The sequence below is a fragment of the Manis pentadactyla genome, chromosome 16 (genome assembly GCF_030020395.1).
Source record: "Manis pentadactyla isolate mManPen7 chromosome 16, mManPen7.hap1, whole genome shotgun sequence".
Classification (NCBI taxonomy): domain Eukaryota; kingdom Metazoa; phylum Chordata; class Mammalia; order Pholidota; family Manidae; genus Manis; species Manis pentadactyla.
In genome coordinates, this window is record NC_080034.1 from 33291056 (window position 1) to 33313014 (window position 21959).

A 21959-nucleotide genomic window follows, 5' to 3' on the forward strand; every position below is an offset into this window, starting at 1 on the left:
TTTAGGTTCACAACAAAATTGAGAAGGTAACAGAGATTTCCCATACATCTCCTGCTCCAACACATGTAGAGGCTTGCCTCTTACTTACCAGAATAATCCATTCAGGTAACCAAGAATGAACCTACACTGACATATCAAAATCACCCAAAGTCTTTAATCTATCTTAGTTTTCACTCTTGGTTTTGTACATTCTATGGGTTTGGACAAATATATAATGACGTATATCCATGTCATACAGAGTATTTTCACTGCCCTAAAAATCCTCTGTACTCTGCCCAGTCATCCCTCCCCACTACTTCCACTCCTGGCAACAACTGATCTTTTTACTGTCTCCATAGTTTTTCCTTTTCCAAAATGTCATATAGTTGGAATCTTTTTCAGGCTGGCTTCTTTTACTTAGCAATAGACATTTAAGTTTCCTCCATGTGTTTTTCATGGCCTGATAGATTGTTTCTTTTAGCATTGAATAATATTCCATTGCCTGGATGTGTCAAAGTTTATCCATTCACTTATTGAAGGACATCTTGGTTGCTTTCAAGTTTTGGCAATTGTGAATAGAGCTGCTATAAATATCCATATGTAGGTTTTTCTGTGAACCTAAGTTTTCAATTCCTTTGGGAAAATCCAAGGAGCATGACTGCTGGGTCATATGGTAAGAGCATGTTTAATTTTGTAAGAAACAGCCAAACTGTCTTCTAAAGTGGCTGAACCATTCTGCATTCCCACCACAATGAGTGAGAGTTCCTGTTGCTCCACATCCTCATCAGCATTTGATGTTGTTTATGTTCCAGGTTTTGGTCATTCTAGTAGGTGTGTCATGGTATCCTGTTTTAATTTGCATTTTCCTGATGACATATGATGTGGAACATCTTTTCATTGCTTATTTGCCATCTGAATATCTTCTTTGTTGAGGTATCTCTTAAGGTCTTTGGCCCATTTTTTCAATTGGGTTGTTTGTTTTCTTATTGTTGAGTTTTAAGGGTTCTTTGTATATTTTGGATAATAGTCCTTTATCAGAAATGTCATTTGCAAATGTTTTCTCTGTGACTTATCTTCTCATTCTCTTGTTATCTTTTGCAGAACATCAGTTTTTAATTTTAATGAAGTCCAACTTACATCTTTGATGTTGTATCTAAAAAGTCATCACCATGCCCAAGATCATCTAAGTTTTCTCCTGTGCTATCTTCTAGGAGTTTAATAGTTTTGCATTTTACATTCAGGTCTTTGATCCAGTTTGAATTAATTTTTGTGAAGGGTATAAAGTCTGTGTCTAGATTCATTTATTTTGCATGTGGATGTCCAGTTGTCCAGCTCCATTTGTTGAAGAGATTGTCTTTGCTCCATTATATTGCCTTTGTCAAAAGCATTCCTCTGTATATGTCTTACATTCTCTTAGAAAGAGACTATAAATTCCAACTATCTAGCCAAATGGAAAAGATTCTCTGTTTGCAGAGAAAACACAAAGCTTGCTTCTGCCCCATCATTAAGCAGCCTGAGTATACTTAGCAGAACTTTTCCACTTAGGTATCCAAAGGTCAGTTGACTATATTTATGGGGATCTATTTTTGGGCTCTTTATTCTGTTCCATTGATCTATTTGTCTATGCTTTCACCAACAGCATACTATCTTGGTTACTGTCACTTTATAGTAAGTCTTGAAATTGGGTAGTGTCAGTCCCTCAATCTTGTTTTTCTCCTTCAATATTGTGTTTGCTATTCTGAGTCTTTTGGCTGTCCATATAAACATTAGAATCATTGTTAATATCCATAAAACAACTTGCTAGGATTTTTATTTGGATTGCATAGAATCTATAGATCAAGTTGGGAAGAACCGACATCTGCACAATATTGTCTTCCTATCCTTGAATGTGAATATCTCTCCATTTTTTTAGTTCTTCTTTGATTTCTTTCATCAGAGTTTTGTAGTTTTCCTCATACAGATCTTGTGCATATTTTGTTAGATTTATATCTAAGTATTTCATTTTGTGTAAACGGTATTATGTTTTTAATATCAAATTCCACTTGTTCATTGTTGGTATATAAGAAAGCAATTGACTTTTGTATATTACTCTTATATCCTGCAGTGTTGCTGTAATCACTTATTAGTTACAGGAGGTATTTTTTTGCCAGTTCTTTTGATATTCTGTGTTAGGTGAGCCCCTCACATGTGATCTGTGAACAAACAGTTTTATGTCTTCCTTTCCAATCTGTATACTTGTATTTCCTTTCCTTGCATTACTGCATTAGCAAGGACTCAAGTACGATGTTGAAAAGCAGTGGTGAATGGAGATATCCTTGCCTTGCATCTAATCTTAGTGGGAACGCTTCAAGTTTCTCACATTAAGTATGTTGTTAGCTGTAGCTTTTTGTAGCAGTCTTCCTCAAGTTGAGAAACTTCTCGTCCATTCCTAGTTTACCGAGAGTTTATATCATGAATGAATGTTAAATTTTTTCAGATGCTTTTTGTACATCCATATATGTGATCATGTGATTTTTCTGTTTGAGTCTGTTGGTATCATGGATTACATCAATTGATTTTTTAATGTTGAACCAGCCTTGTATACCTGGTATAAAGCCCACTTAGTTGTTGTGTATAACTCTTTTTTATACATTGTTGAATTCAATTTGCTAACATTTTCTTGAGGATTTTTGTGTCTATATTCATGAGAGATATTGACCTATAGTTTTCTTGTAATGTCTTTGTCTGGTTTTGGTATTGGGGTAATGCTGGCCGCACAGAATGAGCTAGGAAATATTTCTTCTGCTTCTGTCGTCTGAAAGAGATTGTGTAGAATTGGTGTAATTTCTTCTTTAAATATTTGCTAAAGAACTTCGTACTTTTAGAGGTTAAATCATATAAACTTAATTTCTAAGTGTCATGTGATTGGCTATATTCTTAATTATCAGTAAAAAGACATAATGTTAGATAAACCTAGAAAGAGAAGAAATATTTTTAAAGCTACTAGAAAAAGTTTTCAAAATATCTCAGTAGTGGCTAAATAGAAAAAAATATCCATTACCTCTAGCCCATTCTGTATAGGTTAAGACCAATATAAAAATGTATTGCAGGTTCCTTTTACAAAAAGAAATCTTTTAGATTTTTAATCACTCTGAAGAAAATCTACCTTTGAAGTTATTTAAATGCAGGAAGGAGAGCTCCCCTTACATATTTCTCCTATTCCTCTTCTCACAAAATCTTCACCATAGAGAACTTCTGAGAATGTGTGCTGAGATGGGGGTAGAGAAAAGAAGGTTGAAAATACTGAACTAAAGAATATTCTCTTTATTGAAATGAAGAGTGGGACTGTTTACATGATATGTGAAACATACCCAGTTAAAACAGTCTGGTGGATCCCCTCCCATTTTCATGAGGCCTGCCTGCCACTGATACTGTTTTAAGTCAAGGTAACTAGACATGGCTGTCTCTAGTCTGTATAGCACCTCCATGTGAATGAGTAAAAGGCACCCCTGCCATCTGTTGGAAAATTGTTGTAATATGCTGTATTTGTATATTGCCCTCTGACAGACATTTGTCATAATAAATATACAAACACATGATGTGAATTCCACCCCTTGGACATGGTGCTGTTTCTGTAGTGCATGGCCTGCACAGTCACATGAGGCATTTGCAAGTCAAAAAAAAAAAAAAAAAAGAAAGAAATCACCATGACAACATTTGTCTGTAACATGAAAATGAGAAACCAGATTCATTGCAGTTAACTCCTGGAAAGTTCCTGTTCTCCAAGTTGGTGGTATTGGAATGTTGTAGAGGTGGGGTGTGGGGTAGGGATGGTTCTTTCATTGATGGCTTCCATTATGGAGAACAAGAGCTCGACTATTCCTCTGTATATGTCTTACATTCTCTTAGAAAGAGACTATAAATTCCAACTATCTAGCCAAATGGAAAAGATTCTCTGTTTACAGAGAAAACACAAAGCTTGCTTCTGCCCCATCATTAAGCAGGCTGAGTATACTTAGCAGAACTTTTCCACTTAGGTATCCAAGTTAAGGCTATCAGCTACTTTTTTGCTTGAAAATTAAATATTTTAGAAACATTTTGTAGAGAAAACTAGTCCTTACTATCACTTAGACTTTTTTGATTCAGCAGTGATATAAGTCCTATGGACCCTTTAAAAAAGAATCAAATAAATAGTTTGGGGGGTTTCCGTCTTGGAATTCGGATGTTTACTTAAGAAACTCTAATAAAGCCTTCTTTCAAGCCCATGAAAATTGTAGTCAGAATCTAGTAGTGGACTAAGGATTCAGGAAATAGCTATTGATTTGTGAGAAAGAAAGGGAAAGAAAGGGCCAGGAAAGGAAGCAATTTGATGAGAAACTTTTGCTAATTGTTCTTATTTCCTCCAACTTTGAAAAAAGCATTCTACCAACAGTGGAATTTAAAACATTCTCACTCCCAGATTAGTCCATCTAAGCAAGAGGTAGCACCCAGGGCATGGCTCAGCTTCTCTGAGCAAAGGCCTGCGAGCGAGTGGGGCTGATCCATTGGCTTTGAGGCTTAGTGCAAACATGAATTTCAGTGAGCTCAGGCAATTAAGGGAAAGTCCAATGCCTCATGCCCAAGGGATTGGGCAGAAACCAGGAAAGATTCCGAGAAGAACTGGCTAGGGAGATCTGATTAGAGAGAGAAAGTTGCACCACAGAAGATTCCAGAAGGATGCCAGAGGTGGAGCCTTTTATAGGGTGCCCACAGATGAGTCCAGAACCATGAAAGAAGCCAAATTAAATTGGATGCCAACTTGACTTTTTATTTACTTTTCAAAACCTCCATGGGCAAGAACTCAGAAAATAGTGGGGGAAACATAGTATCAGAAGGGCATTAGAGAAATGCTTATAATGGATTACAAAAGAGCTGAAAGTTCTATGCAGAAATACTGGGACATGTGCAAAATTCTATTCTGACCAAAGTAACAAAGCTGGACAAGCACCTGGAAGTAAGTGTAATAATCCTGAAGTAGCCTCACTGGAGATCAAATGCTCTGAATGATTTAGAAGAAAAAAGTAGCTTAGCGAACCATTGCTGATGGCATTTCACAAACACATTCTACCTTATGCGTTTAAGTATTCTATGTAAATGTAATCCTAAATCAGTTACCTAAATCAGTAATTTAGATTGTCTAATAAATGAACACTGCTTTTAGAATTCCATACTTGCTTTTTTGCATTTTTTATTTCAGTGAAGTAATGGTAAGAGATACATGTATGATGAGTCCTTACTATCACTTAGACTTTTTTGATTCAGCAATGATGTAAGTCCGATGGATGTCTAGGTAGATCCATAGTCCCTAGCTGAGCTTTAGCTGTTGTGGCTAAGGGATGACTTAGTTTACCCATCAGCTGCCTGGCCATGGAGGTAGAAAAGAAATTTCCCATAGAAATACAAGCTTTTTAAAATTCAGTGACCTTGCCTGTTGGTAGATGTCACTCAAGAGTGACTTAAGCTGCAATCAGTAAGATGAGTGATCCATTGGCTTTGAGGCTTAGTGCAAACATGAATTTCAGTGAGCTCAGGCAATTAAGGGAAAATCCAATGCCTCATGCCCAAGGGATTGGGCAGAAACCAGGAAAGATTCTGAGGAGAAGAACTGGCTAGGGAGATCTTGATTAGAGAGAGAAAGTTGCACCACAGAAGATTCCAGAAGGATGCCAGAAACCTACACTGCATATGCCTACCTTGTAGGGTTATTAAAGATAAAGTCAGGGGCTCTCAACCTTGGCTGCACACTGGAATCATCTGGAACTTTTGCAGATTCTGACACTCAGACAACACCCCCAGAACAATCAAATCAGAATCCCTTAGGATGGGACCTGGCGCCAGTTTTTTATTTTGTTTCATTTTAATTCTGCAGTTGTTCCTCTGTGCAGCCAGAGTGAGAGCAACTTGAGTTAATGAACCAATGCAAGTGCCTGGCATACTTTTGGTTCCCAATGCATGTGAACATCCTCCTCTCTGAACTGTTTCCTGCTACCGATCCTCCCCCTTTTTTAAGCTTGCACAGGATAGTATTATGTCTGGCTCAGTCTTACAATGTGTGTCTCAGGTGATTTTGCCTCAGAGTTGGAGAATTTGTTTTCATCTTCATGTTGAAAAAGACAGAACTCTCTTCTTTTCTCACTTTTAATTTACCATCTCATCTATTTCACGCTTTTATCTTCTTTCTAGTATTACTTCTTTCACCTTTAAGCTCCAGAATCTGTGGATTTAGAAAGAACTCTGACTTCTGTGTCCCTAGTGATTGAATTTAGCCAAACCTTGAGCACTTCAGAAGGATCAGTGTGGAAATAAAGTTTAAGGAATAGAAGGGCTCCTAAAAATAGAACACAATTCATCCATTTCAGTTAAAAAATGCCTTCATGTTTTCCAAGCATTTTTGAACTCTTAAACATTTTTAATAAGCTCACTTACGAGTCTTGTTGAAACGTAAGTAAAATACACTTGTTTTCATTAAGGGGAAAGACCTTTTTCCATCTTGGTATTGTTGAAGGAGACAAAAAGGAGTCCAAACCTTGGCAAAGAAGTACATTAGTGACACGTTGGCCACAGATGTGCTGGTACAGATACATTTTCTTCCTGCAGTTAGTATTTTAAGTGCCCACAATTACATATGAAAATCTAGATAACCTCCTTCCAAAAGGGAAGGATGAAAAATTAGGGTACTTGCAATATCTTCATTTTTAAGAAATTCTAAATGTATTTTTATGAATAGGCAAGAGACACACATCCACTGGCTAATTATACTTTCAAAGGAGAAATAGCGCTAGAGGATACCAACCTTTATTTATCATCAGTTCCAAATGTCTTAAGCATGTGCAGATGCCTGGAGATTCTCTTTGGCCATACCTGTGATTATAAGATTTTCTTTCCTTAGCAATTCTTAAGAAAATCAAGAAAGGAAAACTGAAGAGGCAGAAGGTAGCTCCTTCTAGTAACTTTATTGCTCAAACCTGTAGACCTCTGGAGCCAAGTAGGAAGAGTTTGGCCAGATTGTGTTAAGTTACAGAAAGCCCTAAAAGGACTCTAAGATAGTATTATTGACAAGCCAACTCTGGGAACAGGATTAGGATTCACCTGGGAGGAAAAAGTGTTGGCATCACATTAAGGCAGTTGTAATAGATGAGTGTAATCCCAGACCTAAAGCTCTAACTATAAGGATGTAATGGAAGGAAAAGGTAAGTTGTAAAGGAAAAAGGATCAAGAAACACATTTGACAGAAATAAAAATAGTAATGACAAACTAGCACTTTTTATTATAAGACTTACTGAGAATATTTTTAACTCATCTTGATAAGAAAACTAGACAAGGGAGTAACTCCTGGGGGATGACAGATGCCTCATTTTTATCATGTTTAAATTCATGAACTAACCAGTTTGAAAGGTCAGGTAAATTGAAAGTGATATGAAATTGAACAGAAGGGAAAAATTAGGAGGGGAAGAATTAGCGCATTACCTATGTAAGAAACTGAATTAAGACATGGAAAAAAGGATATGACCATCGTTCCTGATTCGTAGGTTGAAGGTTATCTATTTGCATTTTTAATTCAGTAAGAATATGCATGATGTAGTGATCCAATGATTACAGAGACAGATGGCTTTAAATCAGGAGCTTGAATACACTTTTCAGCCCCAAAGCTATTTAATAGTACTATCAAGGGAATGTTAGTGTTTGATGCTAATCCAGTACTGTCTGGTGTCTTGTGTATTTATTTGATTTTATAAATTCAAGACGTCATGCTGTATAGCTTTTTAAAGATAAACCTGGAGGAAAGAATTTCTTCTCCTTCTCAAAGTACCTTCTTGTTGCTTTCCATTTCCCTAGGAAAGTGACAATATTGGAGGACCCTGATCAGAACATTCACCTGAAAAACCTGTCTCTTCATCAGGCAGCCACAGAGGAGGAAGCTCTGAATCTGCTTTTCTTAGGAGACACCAACAGAATGATCGCAGAGGTAATGAACTTTTCTCTACAAGCTGTTTTTCCATATTGTAAGATATAATAGAATTTTTGGAGCAGCAACGACTTTAAAAATAATCTCATCCAAATCTCATAACACACATAAGGAAATATAGATCCAGAGAACTGAGGAGACTTTCCCAAGGTCATCCAGCTAGTTAATGAGCAGGGGCTGAAATCTAGAGTCTTTCAATTTTTATAGTTTTCAATTTTATACAAATTTGTTTACAGCTAATCAGTGACAACTGAGTTTCATTAAATGTCTTAATTATGGGAATTTTTGCATAATTTTTGAAATTTAAAAGTATACAGTTCATTCTTCCTAACTTCAAATCATCCATGTGTTGGCATATGTTTCCATACCCATATTTCTTCATGTATTTAGTGTATTAATATTTAGAACTATGCATGGTATATGGAAAGTGCTCTGCATTTTCAGCTCTTGCTGGCAGATGTGGGGACACTACCACGGTGTGTAGCATATCTCAGTGAAACATTTGGGATATCCTTATACTAAAAACTATCTGTTGTTAATCTGACATTTAGGCCTCACTGCACATCCGTATGTTACCTGGGAACCCTAGGTGGGAGCCAGGATTAACCCAGCTTGGGGGGGCCCTAAACTCAACCAGTCCCTGATTGGAGATGGAGGGTCACCAAGCGCTCATTCGGTGACACTGCAGTACAAGGGCTGGGGTGGTGGTGGTGGCGCGGGAACGGTTTTCCCAAGTGCACAGCTTACTATTGGCACTGGCGCTTTCCTTTTTAAACCATGCTCCAGGAGTTCCGTGTGTTGCCTCTTCTCTATCAAGTGACCTTTCTTCCTTCCCCATTTCCGCCTTAGACCTAAGATGGATAAATGGAAACCAGATTCAGATAGCGAAAGCATGGTGTTGTCATCTGTTGTCGGGTGGGGCCCTTAGTTTTGTCATTGCTTACCAGTTCTGCATCAACACTTTTCACAATTTTTAATGCCATAGTATCTTGTTTTGCTGCACAATTTTTCATGCTTGTGTTTTGCCTCATCATCTTGCCCATGTTGCTCTTATTTGTCACAATACTTACAGACTAAAGAATCAGGGAGTATGATGATGAAAGATTATCGTACCACACTAAAAATCCTGTTCCTCCCTACCCAGCTTAATAAACAGCAAACCAAGGGATACAAAGTGTAGGTGGGTCTGGCTCACCAAGGAACATGAAAAAGAGAAAAGGTAGATTCATAAATGCAATTAGAAACCCAGGTGAAGAAACCTGCCCTTGTGTCAGTGCTAACCTTCCTCCAGAGGTGCGTCATCCCTAGAGAAATCTACACCTATCCTCACAATCACATTCCCTCATCTTGAATGGGTTATGGAAGGACCATAAACCTCAGGGGGCACCATGACCTCTATAAGCTTAAAAGCTTGGCCAGTTGCTATTTCAAAGTTATGTGTTATCTTTAGCTGACTACATATTTTCGAACTGTTGTTTTATAAAGTATTGAGGACCTCAAACTACCTTTGAGCAAGCATGTCTGTCATGTTCTACCACCTTACAGCATTCCAACAGTCTTTTCCTATTACTGATGAGTATCTAATAATAGCATCATAAATAACTGAAACCCGAAAAAGTCCAATCCTAATAATGCTGGATTTTTTAAAATATATTCATTTTTCCTGTATGAAACCTGATTTCTTTTAAACCATGTCTAAATAGGTTTTGAATGTTTCTGTGCTTGTTTTTGTTTCTTCTCTGGCAATAATAGCTACCATGTTATATTGAGAACCTCCTCAATAGATTAGGCATTGTTGTAGATTCTCTCTATCTATCTATCTATCCATCTATGATTTCTGATTCTTACTTTATAGATGGAAACTGAGGCTTTAAGAGTTAGACTACTTGCCCAAATTCACACACCAGTAAGTGGTAGAGCCAGGGTTCAGCTCCAAGTCTGACTGATTTAGAAGCTTCTGTTCTTTCCTTACACCACATTTCACAAGAATAATAATTGAATTGACATATGTCAAATTTTTCAAGTGAAATATGTCTGAATTATTTTAAAAGTATAGCAAGTGTTTAGCACTTTAGTTTATCTCTTGAATTCATTGAAAGCAGACACATAAAAATATATATGAAGAATAATTGTCAATCCCTAGAAATACTTTGTTATTCAGAGTCTCTAAAAAAACATGTTTTAGATTACCACCTAGCTGTCGGAATGTAATTTGTCAGCACAGAACAAGCTTACCAGGATAAAAAGAACACACTAATCCTTTCTTTAAAAAAAATAAGGTTCCCAATTTCCCATTTACACAGAGAAATCTCGCAGTTGCCATGGTAACTACAAAACATATGCAAAACAAAGCCTGAATGTGTGGGACACAAAGAGGAGTGCTCTCCTTCTGCGTGCTCTACCCTAGACAGCATTTTAAGGAGAAGTAATTAAGAGTAGCTTCATTCTCTTCTTATTTTTTCAAAACTCTTAAACAATTTCTGTAATCCTATCAGTGTTTTGAATAAAACCTGATTATGTCCTTAGGGTAAATTTTTTAAAAACTTGAATTGCTGTGCCAAAGAGAATAAATATTGTAAAAACTGAACTGTGTGTGACCTGGTGTTAAAGCCCACCAGTAGCGAGTTTGACCTCATATGTTTTTGTCTTATCATTGAAATGTTTCTATCAATTAATCAAATCTACCTGAATGACCTTCTGCATTTGACTGTCAGGCCCTGCATAGTGCCATTGTGGGGATCATTTGCCCAGCTGTGCCCATGGTCCAGCGCACTCTGTCCCCCGGTATGGCCCAAAGATATCTTGCATTAGAATACCCTGTGGTTGTCCAAAAACCATGTCTTGGATCACATTTGTGATCAGTGGATTCAGAATCTCTGCAGTGGGGCCCAGGAATATGCATTTTAGCATTATAAAGTGCTCAGGTTAAACCCAGGGGCAGTTTGGATTTTAACATTTGTAAGCTGGTTGAAACTCATTCTCAGAGAAGCACATGAGCAGGTCCGTATTCTGCACCCTTGCCAACACCACAAAATTTGAAAAATTTCCCACCGACTTGGTAGGCAAAAAAAAATGTTGTTTTAATTTGCAAATTCTTTTGTATCTTTATTTTCTATTTGCATTTCAGTTTTTGTTTATATCTTCCATTTGTTTCTTTCTTGGAGAATTAGCGTAGGTCTGACTGATTGGTTGACTCCATGAGGACTGAGACTTGGTCTTATCAACATCCATTGCCCCTGGAAACAGAATATGATATATAATAGATGCTCCGTAAATAATTGTTGAATGAATGAACATTAAAGGCAGTAACTTTTTGCCTTTGTCAGAAATTTAGTTAATATTTCCCCTTCTTATAAATTTTCTTTTAGTTTTGATTTCTTTTTATTAAATATAGCCAAATAAACCCCTTTAGTTTGAGATTTCTGCTTTGAATGCCATGCTTAGAAATGGAATAGACTACTGATGAGTACTTCTACTTATTAGAAAGGGTTTCTTTGTTTTGAATTGAAATTTGATGCACAGGTGTATCCCATTGTTCCCGTTTTGGCCTGGGACGTGAGAAGAGATGGTTGGAGTAGATCTTCTCAGAGGTTTCTGGAGAATGAGGATTTTACATGAATCTTGAAAAGCTATCCTGATTTTAAAAACTAAGGTTCATTTTGGATCCTCTCCCTAGAAGTAGCTTCCATTGATAAAAGTGCCATTTATATTCATTTTAAGGAGTCATAATGCTGTTCAGAGTGAATCATGAGAGTAACCTGGGCCTCTTTTACAAGCTAATTTGGTGAAGAGAATAGTATCTGGGGTCCTTTTTACCAAAACTTCATAGTAGTGTCTGAGTGAAATTGTGCACCCACCCAAATTTATATATTGAAGTCCTAACTCCAAGTACCCCGTTGAGAGATCTTACTGAGAGATCGGGCCTTTATAGAAGGAATCGAGTTAAAATGAGGTCATTAGGGTGGGTCCTAATCCAGTATGTCTGAGGTCCTGATAAAGTGGGTAAATTTGGAGCCAGTCCTATTCAGGGAAAATGCCATGTGAGCGTGAAAACAGTCATTTGAAAGCCAAGGATAGAGGCCTGGAACAGATCTTTCCCTTGCAGCTCTCAGGAAGAAGAACCAACCCCATCACACCTCCATTTTGGATTGCTAGCTTTAAGAACTGTGAGGTAATAAATTCGTGTTGTTTAAGCCACCCAGTTTGTTGTACTGTGTCACAGCAGCCCTAGCAAACTAATAGGGTGTCCAAATAACCTAGGATATAATTTCTTATAAGATTGGTACCTGGTGTAGCTCTTGATCTTGATGAATTCAGGAGCAATAATAAGCTGTATCTAGCACACAACACTTGCCGTGAAACTGCTTGAAGGAGACCTTTGGTGAAAAAAGTAACCTCTGTGCCAGCACTGGGGCAGTCCCATTGGTAGGTCGCTTGCTTTCTTCCCGCGCGGCTTTCTTCCCTGAGCGTACCATCAGGTGAGTTTCTTCAGTCACTGTTGATGTTCTCTCTGGGGCTTCTTGGCCATCACTGTGCGTCCCAGCTAGGTAGTGCTGAAGAGCTCTGGGGATGACCTTCTGTTCTACTCCTGGCCCCACCTTTCCAGGTCTCATTTCCATGTCTAATAACATGAGGATATCCTTGGGCAAGTCACTCAACCAGTCTGAACTGCACTTTCTAAACCTACAAAATGGGCATACTAATACCTACCTCTAGGGTTACAGTAAAAATTAAATGGCATATGGAGAAACCCTACAGTTCTTAGCTATCAACTATTTAAAGACAAGACTCTTCTGTTCAACTTTATTCTCTCAGCACCTGGCAACTAGTTGGTCAGTCTTTTTTTTTTTTGAAGCAGAGTAGAAGTTTTATTTAAAGTTAACTTAGAGAGAAAGAACTGCAGGTGACCTCAGAGAGAGAGGAGTGCCCTGAAAGGTTGGAAAAAGTTAAAGTTATGCACTTAGAAAGTGCGGGCAACCTCAGAGAGAGGAGCCTAGTTGGTCGGTATTTAATTAATTGTTTTGTTGAATTGATGGGAACAGGAAAACCTGGTTATTTCAGGGGAGGTAAGACCGGCAATCTCAGACCCAGAATCAAAAGTGATTTTATGGTGCACTATGCTTTTGGTAAGTACAGAGTACATCACAGATGAATTTGACATTTTTAAATTTAATTTGTGATACTCCAGACCTTTTGGAAGATTTTACTTTCCAAATAATCAGCCTACTGACAATGTGTATGGGATTTATAAATTATTTTCCCAGGAGCTTTAAGAGGTCTTTTTATCTAATTCTTTGCTTAAAATAAAAACATATTAGATTTATCTGAGTTGTGTTGATGTGTTTTATAAGTTCTCAGACTTTGCACATTATCAAACTGTTGGAGTTATTGTGTGACCTTGCAGAAGTGAAAAGACAGATGAGAGACAGGGTGTGAGTAAAGTTAGTAGGTTCCACCAATTACAGAAGCAACTGTTATTGGGCATGTCTAATAACATGAGGATAAGACAGGAAGGAAGGAGCAGCTTTATTGGGTGATTGTTTTAGTTAACAACACTTAAGTGCCAATCTCCTTGTGTAGTGTGTGGGAAACAAGAGGCTTTGGATTTTTCAGTTAGTGTTCAAGAATCATATTCCACTAGACCATTAGAGGAACACTAATACATCCTCACAGAATTTTGTTGGAAAGATGTGTTAGTTGTATATAATTAGCAAGTTTATTCCAAGGGGGCCTTGGAATAGCAAAATACTCAGCAGGTAGATACATTTTGGTGCTCCTCTTATTACAATAACATGTCTTATTAGTAGGTCCCAAAAGCCCACTAGGAGCCTTAGCAAAAGATGTATTGACAATTATAACCTCTTCTCTTATCTGCTGTAAATCCTACTAGAAGGAAGGAAACTTGAAGTTTGAGCACTTAATATATACCAGGCATTTCTCTCTCTTATATTCTATATATGAGAAGCATACAATGCCTTTTTAAATAGTGATTCTGTGTTACAACATAGTTTGCATTCTGCTTTCATCTAACCTGATTACTGGTATTGCATGAACCATGAGTTCTGAGATCTAAAACATTCATTGAAATAAATAAAGTGGTATGGTACAGTCATTATTGGCATGTTAAAACACACACACTCCATATACATGATTAGAAAACCAATCTTTTGGCTGTAAAAAGTTCCATCATTTCTTCTGTCTTTAAATTCTCATTTCTGATTAAACATAGCAAAATTCCCTGTTATTGAAATTCACCAACGCAACAAAATATGAAAAATAGAGGGGAAAAAAGCCATCTTCAGTGAAACAAGGAAATAGCCATAACCTCAAACCATGAGAAAACTTGCCAAATACTATGAAATTTGAATTATGGTGAGGAAGGGTGCTGAGAGCCAACACATTTATCCTCCAACCTCAGGCAGGATACAGTTTCCCCTGAAAGAAAGGGTCACAGTACTCAAATGCAAATCCAATGATCTTTTGGTTAGAGTGATGAGATCTAAGAACACAGGCATGTGGGGACTGCTGTTGTATAGATAATCATTCTACACTATAAAAGGTGGACCCAGAGAAGAAAACTTAAAGACAGGCTATTTTTGTGGTCAGTGGTCTAGGCTCATTGCCAAGAAAGATGGCCTTTGGTGAGTGCAGTTCAGGGAGTTTGTGACTTAAGGGGTTGGACCATCCCAGACCTCTTATTGTGAAAACTTGAGGAAATTATATGCTCTTAAGCCTAAGAACATAAAAGATACAGACCAAAAGTATAGGGAACAAACTTAATTTGGATATGCCCTCACCCATTCCCTAAACTATTCTTTAAGAAAATGATGGATGTGTTCAAAGATAAAATTATTAGAAAGAAAACATCTGAATACCTATCCATGTTTGCAGAATAGTGGGGTTGGGGATGGCTAAGGAACATATGTTTGAATGCTGATTATATCAGGGAGCAGAGGAAGTATTCTTCATAATCTTAAATGTTACCCAAATACAATCTTTGTTTTAAAAAATAGTTTAAAAATATAGAAGGGTTTAAAAAAAAGATAATAAGACAAAAGAAGATGACAAGCAAATGAGGAACTCAGAAAAGAAATAAAAGAAAAAGAAAGCCATTATAAAGATGAAAGTGCTATTAGAAGCAAAAAGGAAGAAGAATAGGAGGAGGAAGGAGGAAAAAGAGAAAAGGAAGAAATGGTGCTGAAAAATAACTAACAATATGAAAAATAATGAGAGACAGTGATATGTAGAAAGAGACACAAAGGAGAATCCAATTATGCATAATTAGAAGTCCTGAAGAAAAGGAAAGAACAAAAGCAACATAAAAACCATGGACAGACAGAAAAAGAGAGGGAAAAAAATTTCCCAAAATTTGAAATTACTTGAATATGTTGATGAAAAGGACACTATGTCCAAGATAATATTGAAAGAGCTCAAACCACATGATAAAAATCTACTGAAGTTACTAAATTTCAAAGCTAAAGAAAGCCTTATGGATATCCAGTTGAAAATGCAAGTCAACTATGAGCAAAAATGAAGTAGATTGTTCTGAGACTTGTATAGCAACATTCAGTGCCAGAAGACAGTGAAACAAGTTCTGAAGCAAGGAAGTTATGTCCCAATAATTTTATACCCAGCCAAATTGTCAAGTTGTCCTTAAAAAACCAAAAGCAGTATACAAAATATTATAAAATATATATGAAGTAAGGGAGAAATTGAACCCAGGGATCCTTTTAAAAATTGCTTGACAATGAAATCTAACCAAATAAGAGATAAATAAAAATAAAGAACTCAGGAATTGAGAAACATTACAAAATGGTAAGAGAAACATAGAATTTATTTAAATGTAGACATAAAAATACACAACTGTGTAAAATGAATATTATAAATGTTGAATATGTGAAATAAAAGATCTAAAAAATTTGGAATTGGAAAGGAGAGGGAGGGAATGATTTCCTTATATTTCAAAACAAGAAATGAAAAATAACTGTCTCAATGTCAATCTTATAGTAAAAAAGCATAATGACCCACCTTCCTTAATGTTTTCCATTAGTTTTTCTTAATTCTAAAGAGATATTTTTAGAAAAAAGATGTACATCTTTTACCATGAAAAACTATTTATCTGAAGCTCACCAATTCCTTCCGTTTTCTTTTTCTTCTATTAAATTCAAATAAAATTGAATAATTTTCAATTAACAGTAGTTCATGTGGTATGCTTTTGTTGTGGAAAGAGTACTTCCAATTGTTCTGTTTATATATATATATATATATATATATATATATATGTATATTGAAGTGTCCAAACAATTTTTATCCAACATCAACATCGTTATTTTGGGGAGATTTTAAGTTTCATCTTGCTCCTTTTACATGTTGTTAAGATTTTTAAAATAATGAGTGTGGTAGAGATTACTAGTGCCCAAGAACTTCTAGTTTTTCCTTCTGTTACATGCTTCCTTTCAAGTTAAAAGAGTTCATGTGACTTGTGCTAGCCAGTGAAATGTGTGTGACATTGACATTATGTTTGTGTTGATGACTTTGAGAAGCAGCATGAAGTTCTCAATCTCCTCCCCTTGTGTATGCAAACCCTGAAGCTCTATGTTTTGATGATGGCTTTACAAGATGGCAGCACCTCTCCAGCTTGCTGGTGGCAAGAATATGGAGCAGAGCTGCCATTAAACCCCACTGGACAAATAATATGAGCAAGAAAGAAACCTTTGTGATTTTAAGCTTCTGAGATTATGGTACTATTTATTCTTTTGCTACTACAGTAGAATTTGAACTATCTTGATCAATACCATTTTCAATACAGTAACTCATTATTCCTTCATAAAATTCAAACATAGCATGACTTTTTGAGTAAGAAAGTAATGCTTATGTTAGTGTTTTCTGTATCAATTTTTCAAATGGGTTTGAAGCAATTTACCATATTAAAATGCACATAAATCTGGACAATAAAATGTCAAAGGGAAATTTTTTTTTAAGTAAACTCAATTTAAAAGAAGATAGATATAATAGACAACTGGGATGAGTTAATTATTGCCATTAGGACAAAATTTAGTTATGATTCTTTGAGTAGATAAGTAAAAACAAAGGAAACATTTTGGCATTTTGAGTTATACAGTTTTCATTGTTCAGAGAGCAAGCTTACAGGTATTGAATTGTGGGTAAAATATATGTATACTTGTTTAAAGGATTTTGGGTGATAAAATGGGCAGTGTCTTGCCTGTAACTTTGAGAGAAATATGAAACATATCAGTTTTATGTACTGAGAGCATTATATTAAATTGTAGTGTATTTAACTGTGCATGACAGTTAGGATCCAACCAGGAAAATAAACCAGTCTGTATTTAAAGCAGAGGAAAATCAATGCAGATAGTTTTATTTCATGGATGATGGAAGAATCTGAGAAGTCAAACAAGGGACAACAGCAGGAAGCTCCTACAATCTATAGGCAGGTCTCAACTAGGAGGAGGCACTGCCATGAGACTGGAGGGCACGGGGAAAGGAAAAGCTAGAATATTTCTTCTTTCTGCCTTCCCAGTTGGATGCCAACTTGGGAAACTGCTGCTTTTAGGATTCAGTGTCTTTGTGATGTCGAGCAAAACAGAAAAAAAAGGAAGGAATGGATCAGAGGACAAAGACCCTAAGATTAGCCCCTGAGTAAAGTCATTTTTTTAAGAGTCTGAGATAGTAGATTCATTTGGCTTACTTTACACATCAGATTCCCAGTTCCACATGGGAAAAACTGCAGGAAATTAATTTAGTTTATATTTTTAAGCACAGAAGCTATTCTAGCATTTCTTGGTTATAGATATTTTCATTTTTTGGCAGGCTGACTTTTGTAACTATTCCTTGTATTAATTTCAAGCCAGGAGTGAGGAGATGGGTCTTATCAGCCACCAAAAAACTTCAACAAGTTATTAGATCATGTTTTGGGTGTGGCAGTTGTGTATGCCACTTAGAATAGAATGCCATTCAATTCTAACATCCATCAAAAGATCTACATGGTCACAGAACTGTGGAATCTTCAAAATGTGGAGAAAATATTCCTGGCCTGAAAAATGGAATGAAATAATATACCTAATAGTAGGCATCTGTGCTTCTAGAGTTCTTCCATCAGCATCTGTACTATGAGTGACATTGCCCTCTAATCCATGTCTGTTACTGAATTTGATGTCCAGACTCAAACATTGCATTGAGAGCTGTCACGATCAACTTGACAGGATAAACTTCTTTTATAAGTATAAAATTAAACAAATATCTATCTGAGTTCTGGTGTGTTATTACTACCTGTTCCTAGTTGTCTATTCCCAGGTTAGGAAAGTATATTTTCAGTTTACCTATAATCTTGAGGTATGTAGTATGATGTATAAAAAAGGCTGTCCCTAAAGACAGTTTAAGTGAACTGCTGTGAGTTCCTGAGAAGATCGTTAGACTTTTTAGCACCATAATATTATTGTTCCAGTTATATGCATGGTCAAACTTGGAAGTTACTAAACCAGACTGAATTTTAAATGGAAGATAAAAAAGAAAAAAAATGTAACTCAGTTTAAAACATAAAAAAATGTTTAAGATGGACAACAGGAATGAGTTCCTTATTGCTATTGAGGACCAAATTTAGCTATGATTCTTCTTGCAGTCAAGTAAAAAACAAAATGGGAAACACTGGGGGACATATTGTTTTCATTGTTCAGAGAGCAAACCTTTATCCTGGTGATGACACGATGATATCCAGTTCAAGATGATAAACAGGGATGATAGTTGAACATAGCTCTGATTAAAGATACAGGTAAAATTCCTTCTCAGTTTGCTCTATGTGCCAATTTTAGCATACTTTAATTTGTCCATAAATGTGTTTGACTTTGATTTGTCAAATCCAGAAGAAACGACCTATAGGGAAGCAATCTTATAAATCCTGACATCCAACAGAAGAAAAGCCATCACTAATTCTGATACTCAGTTTTTCTAAAATTATTAATTAAGAGATCTTTGAGGGTGTGAAAATATAAAACCTATCAAATTGGTCCCAGTCTTGTTAGGAGGGACATATAATACAACATAATAGACTATTCTTATCAGAAAGGTGAATCATAATTCCTAGAATATTCTCATTATATGTTCCAGACTGTTGAAAAGCTTGCTTTTAAATTTAAACACAACTCATGTGCCTAGTCTCTTGTTCTCTTTAACAAAACTACTTTGGCAATATGCTGAACCTAGAAATTCTGCAACTAGGGGGAATGATTTTGACTACTTTTCTAAATGCCAGGTATCTTATAAAGAGAAAAATCAGAAAGGAAAATAAACAGTTTAGGGTCATTAATTCCAATAGAGGGTTATCCAACTGGGGATATTTTGCTGCTAGTCAGTATGCTCTGAAACAACCTCAGAAAAGATCAAGGCAGGTGTCTATATGGTGAGGCCTCCCCTTTCCAGGCTGTGTTAGAGCACACCAAGTGCATGGTGCACCCCCTAATCCAACCCATTTACTGTGGGAGGAATTAGATAAGGAATCATTTAATCTGTGTGGGAGAGGGTTAGGTGATCCTTAGTTAAAGATGAGTTTTGACATGAAAGCCTAGATAACACAGGGAGGTTGGTGTTTTCAGCCTTTGATTCTGATTGAGCAAATGACCAGAACAGATCGATTATGCTGTCTGGTTAGAAAGTGTTATCAAGCCAGTAGGAAGCTGAATTCTGGGTTCTGGATGCTGGACTGGTTCTTCCTTGGTTTGCTTTAGAGCGTCCCAGGCACATACATCATATACTTCTGTTCAGTCCGAAAGAGATTTTCTTCACCTGATCTGTTTTATTTAGGAAAAACTGTTGTGATGTATCACTCAAAAATAGTGTGACTAAGAAAAAGATTTTAGTACATAAGAATGGAATATAAATTATGTTATGACAAGAGATAAACAAGTATTCAGAGGATCCTAGAAAACCTTCTATATAATATAAAGAGATCATTTGAACCATTGAAGGTTGTATTAACTATAATAATCATTTTTGAAGTGGTTGAAAACATGAGATTAACTAAAAGAAAAAAATTAATGTTACAAAGAAACAATGTATTATGTAAACACAAAATTGTCAATTCTTGCCCCAAAAGTCCTAATTTTCCATCTTAAAAATGGCCACACACACATCATCATCCTTATCCAATAATGAATTAAAGGTATAAATTTTAATTTATAGAAGTCCTTGTTCTGCTAATAAAAAATTACTTTACGTAAGTTTGCCTAAGACTTAAACATTGGTGAAGTGATGGGTCCAGGACTTGAAACCAGGTGTTCTGATACGAAATTCTAAGATGTTTAACTACACTAGGGTGCCTGTCCAGTGAGAATCAGAGCTATAGGAGAATTCCCGGAGGGGAAGGAATGTGATGGCTTGGGAACCTGAGAGGAGAGTCCAGCAAAAGAAAAGGTGACAGAGCAGAGGAGAGGAAGTACCAGGGGAGCGTTTGGTTCTAGAAACCAGGGAGTAGCAGGAGGTTAAGAGCTTGTGGAGTGAGGGAATGGTTAGCATGCTGGGGCTCAGGATTCTCAGTGCTGAAAACAGACCCCTTTCTACCACACGTGCCTTTTTTCATTGCTCACTCTCACTTCCCATGTTTTATCTTTAGTTCCTGAACTAGATTATGAATTTCTTGAGGGCAAGGTCCATGGCTTGTTTCCCTTCTAGTCTCTGTACTCTCTAAGGCAGAGCTGCATACATGGGCCAATAGGAGATGTGAACACGCTCTGCCTGTTGCTGATTAACCATCACTAGCGTTTTTCCAAAGGCACAGTCTATAGTGCCAAGAGCACATTTTTTTAAAATGTGCTCTTAAATTTGAATGAATCTGCCTAACTGATGCCATCTGTTATTAGGCAGTTTCATAAATGGTTTAATACAATTTTACCTTTGGAAGGACGAACGTAGGGGCATGCTTATGAGACATAAAGACGTCCTTAAATAAACACAGAGCGGACACCCGCACATTCAATCACACATAAACAGCTATACATAAAGAACGTTTCTGAGGTTTAAAAAAATTTTAGCTGAGAGGACACCAACTACTACTTCATGCAGAAAATATTTATGAGAAGTTACAGAATTGTAGGCATGCACTCCTCCAGCATATTACTGCATTTTAATTGCAGACTCCAAAAATACAATTTGATGTAAATTTCACATTCTTTTGAAATGGGTACACTCTTCCAGTGTTTGTTAATAGCCACATTTTACTGTGTTGTCAGTCTATCAATTTAGAAGCTGGAGACAGTTGTTGGAGATAGGCTCTGTTACTCATTTGTGTCAATAGTCAATTTGACTTTCGTTACAGTACCATAGGATTTATTGTTATGTGAGTATAACGGTAAAATGAAGCCCGTGTTTAAGTTCTGCAAATAATGTACAGTCACTTCCAAAACACCTCAGCTTAGGTTCTCAATTTGAATTTGCAGTTGTATATGCACAATTATTTGCTGATTCACTTTAGCATGCAAAATCACACACTGGCTAGGTTTCTGTATAGTAATTATGGTAACAAGTCGTGGGTGAAATTTTCAGCCTATTTAACTCACTAGCTACATCATCATCACCAAAATGTGGTGTATGACAGTATTTTGACGTCTGCGTATTTTGCAAGTCAGTGTAAATCAATATGGTATATGTCAAGAATTTATATTTACAGGAAGAATTGCTGGTTGAAATAACATCCAAGTATGTTACCCTCTCTGAATATATAGATACATCCATATGGAATTCTTATATTGAGTCCCATTTTGTTAACACATTTACTCATATGAACATTCTTTTGGAATGTATTTAGGTAATTTTCAATTTTGGATATTTTTAGATATCAGAATTTGCTTCTGATAACTTTTAAATGAAAGAAATAGGATACTTCAGGTAAACTCAAAGTCCCCTTCTTGGCCTTTTGCTTTGCTCCCTCACAAAAGCAATTACTGTCATTAATTTGCTGTGTCCTTCTAGTCCACATTTCTATACG

General features: G+C 36.4%; 1 protein-coding gene across 2 annotated transcripts in view; it reads left to right on the top strand.

Annotated features, from left to right (window-relative positions):
* KIF6 (kinesin family member 6) overlaps positions 1-21959 on the top strand; it is a 349101-nt gene that overhangs the window by 94018 nt on the left and 233124 nt on the right. For both annotated transcript variants that reach the window (XM_036907154.2, XM_036907155.2), the window contains exon 6: positions 7834-7963. In XM_036907154.2, coding sequence (XP_036763049.2) covers positions 7834-7963 — 130 coding nt within the window. The remainder of the gene's footprint in view (positions 1-7833; positions 7964-21959) is intronic.